Source organism: Dreissena polymorpha, chromosome 5 (assembly GCF_020536995.1).
Source record: "Dreissena polymorpha isolate Duluth1 chromosome 5, UMN_Dpol_1.0, whole genome shotgun sequence".
Classification (NCBI taxonomy): Eukaryota; Metazoa; Mollusca; class Bivalvia; order Myida; family Dreissenidae; genus Dreissena; species Dreissena polymorpha.
In genome coordinates, this window is record NC_068359.1 from 30,691,310 (window position 1) to 30,706,986 (window position 15,677).

General features: G+C 35.9%; 1 protein-coding gene and 1 long non-coding RNA gene across 4 annotated transcripts in view; both read left to right on the plus strand.

Moving 5' to 3' along the window:
- Nucleotides 1-5,047, plus strand: part of LOC127832463 (tyrosine-protein phosphatase 99A-like) — an 80,263-nt gene extending 75,216 nt beyond the window's left edge. For all 3 annotated transcript variants that reach the window (XM_052357945.1, XM_052357946.1, XM_052357947.1), the window contains 3 exons: nt 1,059-1,207; nt 2,894-3,029; nt 3,772-5,047. In XM_052357945.1, the coding sequence (XP_052213905.1) occupies nt 1,059-1,207; nt 2,894-3,029; nt 3,772-3,951 (465 nt within the window). In that variant the 3' untranslated portion in view covers nt 3,952-5,047. The remainder of the gene's footprint in view (nt 1-1,058; nt 1,208-2,893; nt 3,030-3,771) is intronic.
- Nucleotides 5,048-8,189: 3,142 nt separating this feature from the next.
- The window catches only part of LOC127832480 (uncharacterized), a 38,937-nt gene continuing 31,449 nt past the window's right edge, over nt 8,190-15,677 (plus strand). The window contains exon 1 of the long non-coding RNA XR_008026909.1: nt 8,190-8,450. This is a non-coding gene — a long non-coding RNA (uncharacterized LOC127832480). The remainder of the gene's footprint in view (nt 8,451-15,677) is intronic.

Genomic DNA, 15,677 nt, shown 5'->3' on the forward strand with positions numbered 1-15,677 from the left:
TGTCAGTCAGTCAGTCATTGTACGTGTGTGTCACAAAACTTTAACCTTGGTTAAACTTTTATAACTTTTGAAATATTGAAGATAGCAACTTCATATTTGACATGCATGTGTATCTTATGGAGCTGCATATTTTGAGTGGTGAAAAGTCAAGGTCAAGGTCATCCTTCAAGGTCAAAGGTCAAATCTCATTGTATTTTTCGCTCCTAAAACTTTAACCTTCGTTAAAGTTTGGTCATAACTTTTTGAATATTGAAGATAGCAGCTTGATATTTGGCAAGCATGTGTATCTCATGGAGCTGCACATTTTGAGTGGCTAAAGGTCAAGGTCATCGTTCAAGGTCAAAGGTCAAATTTATGGCTTCAAAGCGGCGCAATAGGGGGCATTGTGTTTCTGACAAACACATATCTTGTTTCTGCTTTAAAAAAAGACTTATGTTACATATAAATATGTTGACTTTTATGCCCCCGAAGGAGGGAATATAGTGGTCAGACTGTCCGTCTGTCTGTCACACTTTTTTTTAAAAATGCTCATAACTTCTATGTCACTTCAGATGTAACGTTCATTTTTGGTATGCATGTGTATATGTGCAAGGCCTTTCCATACGAACACAAATTTTGACCCCTTTGACCTTGACCTTGAACTTAGGGTCCGCGTTTAGGTTTCAAAATCTGGAAAGGCCTTGTCCATATACACATGCATGCCAAATACGAAGGTTACATCTGAAGCGACATAGAAGTTATGAGCAATTTTCGAAACATAAACGCAGATTTCGAAACCTAAACATAGAATGACTTAGAGTAATCTAAGATTACGTTGGATATTGATGGCTTTCATGCTTATGGTAATTTAGTCTTTAAAAAAAATTAACGTTCTGTTAACCCATGAAATACCATTTTTATGTCCCACGAATAAAAATTATTTTACTGTACTTTCCGATTCCTTTTTTTGTGAAAGACTGACAGCATTCTGATCAATTACATTAACATTTCAACATCCACTTGGACGCTACATTTTATGTAACTATTTAGGATGACTACATTCTGATGTTTCTATTTAGGATGACTACATTCTCATGACACGTATCGTCACATGGAACTCTCCCTGGCCGGACTCCTGTGATCCGCTGCACAGCACGTTTGACTTCATAGACGAGCTACAGACACTGCACAAACACAACGATATGGGGCCAGTCATCGTAGTGGACAGGTAAGACATGGGGCCAGTCATTGTAGTGGACAGGTAAGACATGGGGCCAGTCATCGTAGTGGACAGGTAAGACATGGGGCCAGTCATCGTAGTGGACAGGTAAGACATGGGGCCAGTCATCGTAGTGGACAGGTAAGACATGGGGCCAGTCATTGTAGTGGACAGGTAAGACATGGGGCCAGTCATTGTAGTGGACAGGTAAGACATGGGGCCAGTCATCGTAGTGGACAGGTAAGACATGGGGCCAGTCATCGTAGTGGACAGGTAAGACATGGGGCCAGTCATCGTAGTGGACAGGTAAGACATGGGGCCAGTCATCGTAGTGGACAGGTAAGACATGGGGCCAGTCATCGTAGTGGACAGGTAAGACATGGGGCCAGTCATCGTAGTGGACAGGTAAGACATGGGGCCAGTCATCGTAGTGGACAGGTAAGACATGGGGCCAGTCATCGTAGTGGACAGGTAAGACATGGGGCCAGTCATCGTAGTGGACAGGTAAGACATGGGGCCAGTCATCGTAGTGGACAGGTAAGACATGGGGCCAGTCATCGTAGTGGACAGGTAAGACATGGGGCCAGTCATCGTAGTGGACAGGTAAGACATGGGGCCAGTCATCGTAGTGGACAGGTAAGACATGGGGCCAGTCATCGTAGTGGACAGGTAAGACATGGGGCCAGTCATCGTAGTGGACAGGTAAGACATGGGGCCAGTCATCGTAGTGGACAGGTAAGACATGGGGCCGGTCATCGTAGTGGACAGGTAAGACATGGGGCCAGTCATCGTAGTGGACAGGTAAGACATGGGGCCAGTCATCGTAGTGGACAGGTAAGACATGGGGCCAGTCATTGTAGTGGACAGGTAAGACATGGGGCCAGTCATTGTAGTGGACAGGTAAGACATGGGGCCAGTCATTGTAGTGGACAGGTAAGACATGGGGCCAGTCATTGTAGTGGACAGGTAAGACATGGGGCCAGTCATCGTAGTGGACAGGTAAGACATGGGGCCAGTCATCGTAGTGGACAGGTAAGACATGGGGCCAGTCATCGTAGTGGACAGGTAAGACATGGGGCCAGTCATCGTAGTGGACAGGTAAGACATGGGGCCAGTCATCGTAGTGGACAGGTAAGACATGGGGCCAGTCATCGTAGTGGACAGGTAAGACATGGGGCCAGTCATCGTAGTGGACAGGTAAGACATGGGGCCAGTCATCGTAGTGGACAGGTAAGACATGGGGCCAGTCATCGTAGTGGACAGGTAAGACATGGGGCCAGTCATCGTAGTGGACAGGTAAGAATGTACACAAACACAATGACATGGGGCAAGTCATCGTAGTGGACAGGTAAGAATGTACACAAACACAATGACATGGGGCCAGTCATTGTAGTGGACAGGTAAGAATGGTCATTAAACAAGGGTGATGTTGAGATTTGGGCTTATGCATTTATGGAAAATGTCGTCCCAGATTAGCCCGTGCAGTCCGCACAGGCTAATCAGGGATGATACTTTCCACCTCAAATGGATTGTTGCTCAGAAGACGCTTCCTTTAAGCGAGAATTCCATAAAAGCGAAAAGTGTTTTTCATGATAAGCCTCATACGCACAAGCATTAAGCCCAGTTTTCTCAGAATGAGGCTCGTATAGTTAGCTTACGTGATGCATATTTCCATGGTAGCCTGTATATCTGCAGGTACGGGGGTGTTGAGGCGGCCACATTCTGTGCCCTGTGGAGCATCTATGACCAGTTGCAGTACGACAAGTCTGCCAACATCTACATGATGGCCAAACTCTACCACCTCAAGAGGGCAGGCTGCATGGGCAACAAGGTATAGTTTAACCCTTTGCATGCTGGGAAATTTGTCGTCTGCTAAAACGCCATCTGCTGATTTTCTAAAATTAGCATTTTCTTCGATTTTTTTCAAAGAATACTATCAGAATAGCAAACAGTTTGGATCCTGATGAGACGCCACATTTGCAAAGGCCTTCAAAATTTGGTTGCAGCACTGAAAGAGTTAAACTTATTCATTGTAGCTTGCATCAAAAGCCTTTGGCTTCTTTAAATGCTGTTGAGTCTGATTCCATCCCCCATGCATCCCCCCCCAAAAAAAATATATTAAAAAAAAATATTTCTTTTCCTTATTTTTGAAAGATCATCTATTAAATGACAACACACCCACATTAAACCCCCCCCCTCCATGATGGCTTACGTTATACTGTCAAGCACTCAAATAGTCCAGCGCGCTGTCCTCTGACAGCTCTTGTTGTATATGTTCTTGCCCAAGTTATGTTCATCATACAATAGATCATTAGCACAGATACATATTTTTACGCTTTTGTAGTCCCTGAGAAAATCAAATTAAATTAAAAGACTTTTCCAAAAAGATTTAAGTTTTAAAGGCTTCAATTCTAACTATTTAGTTACTGATGAGCAGCAAACAGCATAAAACCTGAACAGACTGCAAGTCACTCTCAGGATGTTCTGGTTTTATGCTGGTTGCATTAAGCCATTTTCCCTCTGCTTTGGAGCGGGAAAGGGTTCAACATGAATGCTTGTGTCTTTGTGCGCAGGAGAACTACCTATTCCTGTACGAGGCAGCTGCAAGCCTCAGTGACAAGTGGAAGGAAAAGGAACAGTCTTCTCCGGGCTCTATACGGCTGCATCTCGGATCGAAGAAAAATGGCGCCCCGACACGCATCGGCACTTTAAATAACAAAGTGGAAAATAACAAAGTGGAAACAGATGTGTGACAGGTTTTTGTGTAGGAACAGAAAATGGTGCAATTTGTATTTGCTCTGAAAATGTCAAATATATGTCTCCTACGCCACTTGCTGAACATGGAAGCTGTTAATATGTGGATATATTGATGACTATTTAATTATTCTTTATAATAACTTGGTACAGAACATGTTTCCACTTTTAAGAGAAAATTTCTCTTAATGAAGAGTATTTTCAACAAATTTTTGGTATTTAACAACATTCATTTGTTCAGACTCATACTCGAGTTATTAATTAATCTTCAACAATGCATCTTTTATTTGCACATTGTCATAATGAATATACAAATCCTGCTTTGTACTAAACACCAATTCATAAACATTCTAAGTCAATTATGTTTTTCAATGTTATTTTTATTACTAACAAATGTGTTAAATTTAAGGGATATTTTATTTAACCGAATGTAAAATTAAGCCACATATTTTTGTTTCAGGTGTGTTTTTTAAGACTTGTGAATTTTGTTTCATTGCCATCAATGTGTTGATCTGACTGATTAGCTGTTTCTAAATGTTGAATGGCTATAACATATTGTCAATTGAAAACACCAGTTGTATTTAGCCCATTTATTTGACTGAAAATCAGTTGTACATTTCCCAATGAGCATCAGGAATGCCGTACTTTGCAGATAGCTTGTATATTTGACCCGAAAGTGTAGAGCAGAAAATTGATATTACAGGATATGTGTTTTAGTTGAAGCTTGGAACGTATTAGTTTATAAATGTATATATTTTTTTATTTTGTAATACTTATCACATTACAACATCCTTATTATTGACTTTGTTTGAATTAAGCTTTATTTAAGAACTATCAAAGGGTTAAAGGCATTTACAGAACTATTAAACACGCTTTTAATACTTCTGTATTGCTTTTACATGTATACTTACATGTATTTGTTAGAAATTATCACCACTTTAAATACTCTTGCAATGTGAAGTAGCCTTGTTGTGGAAAAACTGGGTTTAAAGTGTTAGCCTGTTCAGTCTGCGCAGGCTAGTCTGGGACAGTGCTTACAGCTTTCATGGTATTTTCAGTTTAAACAAAGTCAAATCGTAGCGAAAATCCATTTTATTTGTGTGTATATGAGACGCGTTCTGAGAAAACTGAGTTTAATGCATGTGCGTAAAGTGTCATCCCAGATGAGCATGTGCAGACTGCACGAGCTTATCTGCGACAACACTTTACGCACATGCATTAAGCCCAGTTTTCCCAGAAAGAGGCTCAAATGAACCAATCCATGACGTACACAAATGGGTTGTGGATAGTCGTGTGTGTAGCTCCATGGCTTGCCCTGTGCCATAGCTTTACATCTGTGAACTAACCTGTCCTCACGTACATGTATTGCCTGTAACTATGTAAAGCAGCTTGTACTTTTTGGTTTTGTATGAAGGCAGGTGTGACACAATGTTATATGGCCTTACTTTTATTTTTTGACAAATAATGTTAAAAGAAGACTTTTTATTGGTTTTAGGAGATTGTTGTTTATAATGCACTAGTGATCGTAAAGAGATTTTTTTTTAGGTACAGCCACGAATTACCATGATTGCTTGTGTATATAAAAAAATCTACAAAATCCAACTCATGTTTCTTTTTTTGTTATTATTTCTTCCGTAAATTTATATTATTAAAGAGTTTTAAGGGAAAATTTCTGTTTCATTCATTGTATTAATTTGGGTTCCAAAAAAAAATTAAGCAAAAAAAACTAAAATATTAATAAATTTATATTTGTCAGCAGCGTTTTTTTTTAATGTTTGAAACAGCAAATTACCATTCAGTGCTAGTTACTTCGCTGGTAAAAAAAAACAACAGAAGAAAGCATGAACACATACGCTCACATTTTCCCAACAATTTTCTAGAAAAGCAGTACAATAGGGATATTTGTTTTCATCGTCTCTAAAACTGTGCCTAGGTTTAGACTTAAGTATTTAACTGTACAACCCTTACAGAAGACTCATTTGTTCAGCTTGGTTGTTTCCACTAGTTTTGTTTAGGTTTTTGATTTATCAATACATGTATTGTATTTACACTGATAATTGTTTAATACAAAACCAACAGAAACCAGAAGCTGTTGTTGTTTGAAAGTTGTTGTACACTTTTGTGTTTTCTAGTCTTAATGGTTGTCAAGTAGAAACCTCTATGTTGTAGTGTGGAGTCGAGTTATGATATCTGAACTATTGTTGGTTTAATTTATTTAATAGAAACACACGTCTTTGTCATTGTATATGATGTGCACTGGTGTAGAAAGGATCATATCGCTCTATTGATGCAAAAAGGTGCCATGTGCCTTCTAATTTCAATGTCACATGGTACCTTTTTGCACCAAGGAGGCGATTTAAAGTGTGGTATGAATTTAATTACTAAAAAGTAACAAAATAAATTGTGTGTGCATTTTAGTGACATGAAACTTCTAGTTTTGTATCAATATGATTACTAACCAAAGATTTTCACATTTTCATATTGTCTAATATAAGTTTGATTCAGAAAGGAGCTGTTAAATCCATTTGAATGCAGGCACTGTACATTAAGCACTTCCACTGGTATCAAAGGTAAGCTTATTTGATCTTTAAATGAATATCATTTATGTTCTGCTAATCATATTGAAGAATGAAACCCTTACATGTGATATTATTATGTAATCATCTCATACCAGTTTGCTTCATGAAAATGTTTTAAATTTCATGTTCACCCACTTTTAAACACTAAATAATAAAAATGTAAGAATTTTATTGTCTACAAGTGATATTTGTTTTAATTGTTTTATCTGAGTTTTTAATATTTGTGTAATTATGTTGATATATTTTGAATAATTTTGAATGAAACTGTTTGACACATATAATAAGCGTGTAGGATTTCTTTACTTTTTTGTACGCCAGTTGAAAAACTAAGAACAAATATGTTATGTTTATGGCTTTTTTCTCAACCACAGGTATTTAGCAGATTTATTCAGGTTTTCATATGGGTACATGAATAGTTACAAACTATGACAATTAACACTTAAACACAGATATTTAGGGAAACAACCGTAAAAAAAGCTAAAAGTTTTAACTTTTACTAATTTACAAGGTCTTAAAAACGGTCCTTTCAAATTAATTTAGTTATTCCTTAATATCTGCAGTTTGTTAGCCAGGAAAATGAATCTATTACAATTTCCTTCTTTTACTGCATGAAATATTTGATTATTCACTGCAAAATAAAATAGTACTTTTGCTCATGTCTGTACACAAGTGGCAATCATGAAATCCAAAATGTAATTGACAGTTGAAACAGTAAATTTCTGTTAATGATCTGAGCTGTTAGTGATCTGTACCAAAATTGTAGTGTCAATATTGTGTTTTTGTTGTGTGGTTTTGCATTGTTTGTGATATTTCTAGTGCGATAAGACACTGGGAATCACAAGAAACCATAGCCATGAAAAACTTTTGAGTTTGAAGCTGTGTGATTTGGATGAAATAGGTACTCAATTCTGAATGATAGTTTGAAGTATTTCATACTAAGGCTTTTCTGTTTCTGCAAAATTGACCAACATGTTTTCACTTAATAATGTTCTGTGTATTTTTTTACCTTCTAGAAAACACTGGGTATACCGGTAATATGAAAAAAAAACACAGTGTGTACGACTTTTATTAAGTTTCAAGATGGCTGTTACAAGAGTGACTAACATTGCTTAGTTTCAGATAATACTGGTAATTAGAGCACTGTCTTTTGTTTTGACAAAAGTCTTCATGTTCATATTTTGTCAAGTTTGTACATTTGTTTTGGTGAAAAAGCCAAGTTTACAGAAATTGCAAATATGACATTTCTTGCCGTGTTAGGTGATGCTCTATTTAACTGTTGCACTTATTAGATGCACATAAGCTGTGCTCTGGGAAAACGGAGCTTAATGCATGTGCGTACAGACACTTTGCTTTTATGGAATTTTATGTTTAAAAGATGTCTCTTTTAACTCTTTCAGTGCTGGAACCGAATTTTGAAGGCCTTTGCAAACAGTTTGGATCCAGATAAGACGCCACAGAATGTGGCGTCTCATCAGGATCCAAACTGTTTGCTATTCTGATAGTATTTTTTGAAAAAAATTGAAGAAAATGCTAATTTGAGAAATTCTTCAGACGACATTGTAGCAGACGACAAATTTCCCAGCATGCAAAGATTTAAACGAAAATCTTATCTAGCCGGAATTTGTCGTCTTAGATTAACCTGCAGAGTTCTTATACCTTCTTCACATTAAGCCCAGTAATCCCAGACAGGGACTCGTATTAATTGAATGCATAATTAGTAAAAAAATATATTGTATCTGTATAGCCAGTGATATTCACTTTAGTCAAAATACTTTGTATGTAATGTATATTAACCCTTTCCCACTCAGAGGCAAAGTGAAAATGGCAATGTGCAAACAGCATCAAACCAGAACAGCTGACTGCGAGTAACTCGCAGTCTGTTCAGATTTTATGCTGTTTGCTGCTCATCAATATCTAAGGTTTGGAAATGAAGTCTTTAAAACTTGAATCTAGAAAGAAAGATCTTTAATTCAATTTGACTTTGCAAGGGACTAAAAAAACGTCAAAATACGTATCTAAGTGGTAAAGGGTTAACAGCTAGTTAGCATTCTCCATGTCAGCATAGTGAAAGTCCCATCGTAGCATGTGATTGACTAATCGTGTTGTTGATCAACCATCTAATCTTGATAGAGCCATAACCTGACAGCTAATCATGTTAACATGTTGTGAATCATTCATATGTTAGTTTTTGTATATATTGTTTTGTCCAAGTAACTTTATTTAAGACATGTCATTAAGAGAAAATAATAAAACATTAATCAACAAACGTTGCATTGTTACTTTTTAAATTCCCCCCCCCCCCCCCTGCCATTTAAAGAATGTTGTAGGGTATAACATGTTGGCCCTGTCCGTACCTTTTTCCATTCTAACTATCGGGCCTTCATGGCCGATTAATGCTCACCTGTATTTATGGCACACCAATTGTTGGAGACTTGACCCAATGATCAAGCCTGTATTTATGGCACACCAATTGTTGGAGACTTGACCCGATGATCAAGCCTGTATTTATGGCACACCAATTGTTGGAGACTTGACCCGATGATCAAGTCATTGACCCAGATTCAAACATTACATTGACATTGTCAACATTTAAATGAATTAGTAGTTACAACAAGAAATGTGTTTGTCGGAAACACTATGTCCCCTTCTGCGCCGCTTTGAATTATTTTTTTGACCTTTGACCTTGAAGGATGACCTTGACCTTTCACCACTCAAAATGTGCAGCTCCATGAGATACACATGCATGCCAAATATCAAGTTGCTATATTGAATATTGAAATACTGCAAAAGTGTACATTAAATGAGCGATTTTGACCCATATATTTGACCTTTGACCTTGAAGGATGACCTTGACCTTTCACCACTCAAAATGTGCAGCTCCATGAGATACACATGCATGCCAAATATCAAGTTGCTATCTTCAATATTGCAAAAGTATTTATAAAATAAGCGATTTGGGCCACATATATTTGACCTCTGACTTTGAAGGATGACCTTGACCTTGACCTTTCACCACTCAAAATGTGCAGCTCCATGAGATACACATGCATGCCAAATATCAAGTTGCTATCTTCAATATTGCAAAAGTACTCATAAAATGAGCGATTTTTGTCACATATATAAGACCTCTGACCTTGAAGGATGACTTGACCTTGACCTTTCACCACTCAAAATGTGCAGCTCCATGAGATACACATGCATGCCAAATATCAAGTTGCTATCTTGAATATTGAAATACTGCAAAAGTGTACATTAAATGAGCGATTTTGACCCATATATTGACCTTGACCTTTCACCACTCAAAATGTGCAGCTCCATGAGATACATGTACATGCCAAGTATCAAGTTGCTATCTTCAATATTGCAAAAGTTATTGCAAATGTTAAAGTTGGCGCAAACCGATCAACAGACCAACCAACCAACAGACAGGGCAAAAACAATATGTCCCCCACTACTATGTGGGGACATAAAAATTCTGACAAAGTTCCATCGAGATTAATTCAAAAATATGGCTTCTAGAGTGGCATTTTTTTTTTAATTTGACCTGATCTTGTTTTCAGACACAAGTGGCCCAGATTTGAACATTGCCTAATTATTTTCGCGATTACCATTCTGACAAGAGTTTCATCAAGACTGAGTCACAGACTGATGTTGCTTCCAGAGTAATTACAAGATTTTTTTTTACCCAGAGTTAACTATAACCTAAATATCATTTAGAAGCAGCTGTCACAACACGGGTGCAATTTGTTGTCAAAAGGGTATGGTAATTATTTGCAACTGGTGTTTTAAGACAAAGACAAAAGTAAAACTTCACTATAAGGCACTGGCATTATTTAATTTTAAAAGAAGTACAATAACTCCTTAAAAATAATGCAATCGTGAAGCATGAATAAAATTTGCTGTAACACTTGTATATTATTATTCAGTAAATGTTTAGCAAAATCTGCAAAATTTAGGAGTTGCACACATACGCTTTTAAAAGTAGCTTTTAACAAACAGCAATATGTCATTCAAAAATAGAGGAGTTGCCCACATAATGCTATAATTCCTTAACTAAAGCAATCGCGAACATTAACAGTAAGAGTCGAAGCACTAAAAGATAATCATTCTGTAAAAGTTTGACAAAAATTGCATGGAAACTGTACAAGGAGCTGTAGGTAGAACAGCGTAACAAAAGGAAGCATTCACACACTCATGCACATACAGTATGACATTGGTCTTTTTAATAAGGCTTTTGTGGTCCAGTAATGAACATTCTTATTAAGTTTCATAAAGTTAAAGTCATAAATGTGGCCTGTTAAAAGCTTTTTCAATATTTTACTTAGTTATCTAGTTTTTTTAATGCACATGAATCCTACTCAAACTTGGCCTAGATACATGTATTGCAAAAGCAATCATTCTGACCAAGTTTCATCAAGAGTTATAAATGTTACCTCTAGAGTGGTCCTTTTGTTAATGATTTGAACTGGTGACCTAGTTTTTGATGTAAGCTAGCCAGAGAAGAACTTGGCCTATATATTGTGTCAAGATAAACATTCTGACAAAGTTTCATCAAGTTTGGATGATAAATGAGGTCTTTACAGTGGCAACGAGCTAAAAGTTGACCATGCTAACCGTACTTTGTGTTCAGGTGACCTTATAATTGTATGTGACCAGTCCGAATAACAACTATTCATTTCCTTCAGTTTTCAATTATGTCATTGGCTCAACAAAAAAGAGAGCTAAAGCCTCTCCACAGTGACAATACCTAATCACCACAAGCATTATATGTAGCAAATTGAAAAGTAGGAAATACTTAAAAATCAATTATAAGATTTCAGATTTTAACAACCTGTTGATTTAATTGCCCATACCTTGCCATGGGGATGGTAATCGAGTCACTCAATCAGTTGGCAGGTCCATTTATTTGTCAGCATTGTATATTTGTGGAGACAACTGTTTCACATTTCTCAGGCGATTTCATTTAAACTTCATTATTTCATCACCATGAACTGTAGATGGGCAAGACACTTTCCATTCCCTGTGATCAACACATATTCTTGAATTATTTGTCATGGCACATAGTTGACAAAGCTGTACATTATCTCCTTCATTATCAATAGATATCCTCACTTGATTTCGAAAATATATAAATAGGAGAACTAGCTATAAGATTCTAACATGTCCTTATGAATATGTCAATCTTTGGTCTCCTGTTTGAAAAGCATAATCACGAGAGTATGATATCCAGTACCGGTAGTCTTCCATATAGGACTGAAAATAACAGTTTTAATAATTATGTGAAAGCCCTGCAAACCAAACGTCAGGTGAGTAAAAATAAACTACAGGTCGGGGTGATTTATAACTAATGTTTACTCGGTTGGTTCAACATGCCATCTCTTCAACTGTTGCAGTTACTAAAAAATTCAACATCAGATACAATTATTTTCCACTTACGCTTTTGCATGGAGAATCCAGTAGTCATAAGTCTTCAATGCACACAATGCGATCAACAAGGCGTAATAAAAAGTATTTATTAAAATCAGCTAATATAATGAGCATTCATACAAATTGCATTCAAACAAGATTCAGAAATGGCTATGCAGTGTTACAATTACATACAAACCCATAACATTGAAGGCTCAGCAATGTAAATTAGCATGTACAAACATGTACGGTAACACCAAAATAAACATAATCTTTCTAACTTTTTACATGTTGCAAACACTCTCATAAACTACATTGACAGTTACACAGGCAATTTTATATTAACTAAGATTCTATCTTACATTTGTATAAATAAATATTTGAATAGATGTATGAAACAAGTTGGCTCGCCGAAGACACGAAGCAACCCAACTATTGCAAGAAGATTAAAGAAGAATGTGAGTACTAATGAAAATAAAAATAAATATTAAATTTCTAGACACATTTTAATTTTCAAACTTGGCTGAAGATTTGACTTGAAATGTGTGTCTTTACAAGCTTCTTTTTTAATTTGACTTACCTCACATGACCCAGTTTCAAACTCAACTATTTATTATTATTATTATTACAAATGTTCTGACCAAGTTTCATGAAGATTGGAATAAGATTGGAATAAGAATATGAGGGTAAACAACGCATCAAGGCACCTCTAGTGCCATAAAATGAAAACTACCCTACCCCTGGTGGAGATTTATTTTAGAACTGGAACCATTTTATTATTACGACATATGTCCTGAGCAAGTTTAATGAAGATTGGAATAAGATATGAGGGTAAACAAGGCATCAAGGCCTAACTAATGCCATAAAATGAAAACTACCCCACGCTGGTGGCATTTTTTTTTTTAAAGAACTGGAACCATTTTCGAACTGCCAAGATATCATTCAAACAAAATCATTGTTCTGGACAAGTTTCAAGACTAAAATTCGACATCTAGAGTGGTAACAAGTTTCACAATAGCCAGTTAATGAAACTGCCCCAACACTGCATGACTTCCATGTCTTATGAAAATCGAACAATTTTCGCCCTCTGCCGAGACATAATAGAACAAATGTTCTGACCATCTTTCAGGAAGAATGGACTAAAGAACTGACTTCTAGAGTGTTCAATGTTTAGCAATTGCCATAATAGGAAAACTGCCCCACCCCCTTGTAGCCAGTTTTTTTTAACAAACAACAACCATTTCCGAATTCAATAAATGTGACTTCTAGAGTGTTTACAAGCATTGTCTTTAATTTGACCAGGTGACCTTGTTTTTAAACTCCAGTGATGCAGTTTTAACCTCAAGCAAGATGTCATAGGACCAAATGTTCGGACCATGTTTCATGCAGATTGGGAAAAAAATTGGCCTCTAGAGTGTAAACAAAGTAAATATTGATGACAGACGCACGGTGGATAAAAGGCCATCACAACAGCTCACCATGATTATGTTACGCTCATGTGACCTAAACAATCAAAGTTAATTTTTACCTAATACCATGAGAACTGGTACACTTATTAGAGAGGACTCTTTTTACTTTGTATGTAAAATGGTGTCAATATGCCTTTAAAACATTCATGGTAATTTTTAACATGGACGTATACAAACATAGTGTATAGGTCCCTGTTTTTTTATGTTCATTTTTTCATTTTTAAACTATGTCTTTGTCATATAATTGAAAACTAAAAGCAAGGATGGTTCCCACCTCGTTGCACTAGTTTCACTTTAGTTACTTATTCATCTGACATTGACTTGTCACAGTGATTCTACCAATTACTTAATTAAACTAAACTGCCAGAATTGGAGCCTTTATGGTGAACACATATGTGCTTTTTACAACTTAAGATGATGAAATTGTATTTAAATTATGCATGTTATTGCATTGGTAATGTTTGTATTTTGCATAGAGTACTATCAAGAAGTTAAACTGTGACGACAGTTCCATAAATATAATTTGCTGTCACTGGTTTAATCTGCACCCAACAAGCTTGCCATATGAATTCTACAATATACATATATAATATGGTTTTCAATAATATAATATGGTATTCATTATTATTAAATCCCAGCAATATTGCCCCTCATCCTTAACATCATCTGCCTAGGAAAGTTTTTCTACATTAGAAGCCTTAAACTCTGAAAATCCTTTTAAAGGTGCATGTTATACAAACATAACAATCAATATTCAAAGTTTGACATTTTTATAAAAATGACAAAAATAAACATAGAAAAGGTATACAAAAACTTGCCTCATTCTATAACAACTAAATTTGCAGAAAAAAATGTTAAGAATGGTAAACAAAACAATGATAATATTGTAGTAAATAATATTGGTGAAACAGTCCATATGAAAACTCAGTTCATGATATATCTAACAAGTAATGATGTATGTTTTAAAACAGAGGCGCTAACAAACTTTATTTCATATTGGCTGTTGTTTTTTTTAATACCAAACACGACTCTGTTCAGAACTGGGTCATGATGATATTCAATATATTGAAACAATTTTTCAGACAGTTTTAAATAAATTTGTTAACAAAAGGGCCATGATGGCCCTGTATCGCTCCACTGTTTTTTTATGCGAAAAAAAACGTGCAATACGCATGGGTTGAAATGTACTCAAGCATGTGACTTTCTCTTTCTATCCCTCGTCCCACTGGGCGCTTAAAGTTGGAAGGGTGAGCATTTTTATATACGGAAAACGTTACAACGGTGTTAACTAAACTGACTAAAAAGCCCGGGAATTGTCGCACAGGATCTTTGCTTATAACGTAGGTACATTTATCTCTCCAAATGATATTGTCGTTCTTTCTATTTCACATATTTTTAGATGCTGAAGATCAAATCTACGCATTTAATTTGAAACAGATTCACAAGACCCATAGGAATCAAAATGCCTTAACCCTTTACCAAACGACGCACTTTGGACTGTCCCAATTTGAAAGAGGTTGCAGATGACATTTAAATTGTAATGGAATATTAAGAAAATGATCAGGTAGGGTAGAAATAATTGTGATAAAAGGAGAAATTGCTCAGCTACAAACTCGTAAAATCTTGTTAGTGTTTGGTAAAGCGTTAATAATCTCAGTTTCCATCTTAGACCCTTTCACACATTTATAACAAATACAATAGTAGCATCTTTCTTTGTAAAGAATCATCTCAAAATATAATAACCAACCCACACATCCCTAAGACCAACAGGCCTGAGAATATTATGATAATCTAAAGATTATTTCTTTACATTTATAAATGTATTTAATTAAGTAATACATTTGACTTCTAAGATCAATTCATAACTTATATTAAGAAAATTATAAAATGGTCAGAATTATATATGGATCGTTGAGCAATTTACAATCATATCCACAATTCATGAGTCACGATTCACAAATGGAACAATGAATCATTAGTAACTAAAAAGCAGCCTATACGATAGTTAAGAACATTGCACTTTATTAATTTCAACACCTTCTCTTGGATACAAAGTTTGAGTTTACCATACAGTATCATATATTGACTTTTCTTGAAATAATTATGTTCATGGAAGTTATTATTTTAAAATCAATCAGATATTATTAAACTGTTTAAACACTACAAAAAAAGACATGAAATTAACATGTCATCCGAAATATTTTTATCCGGATATATGGTCACTTTCGACATATTAACGTAAAAACCCGACTTTTTTAGTTTATAAGAAAA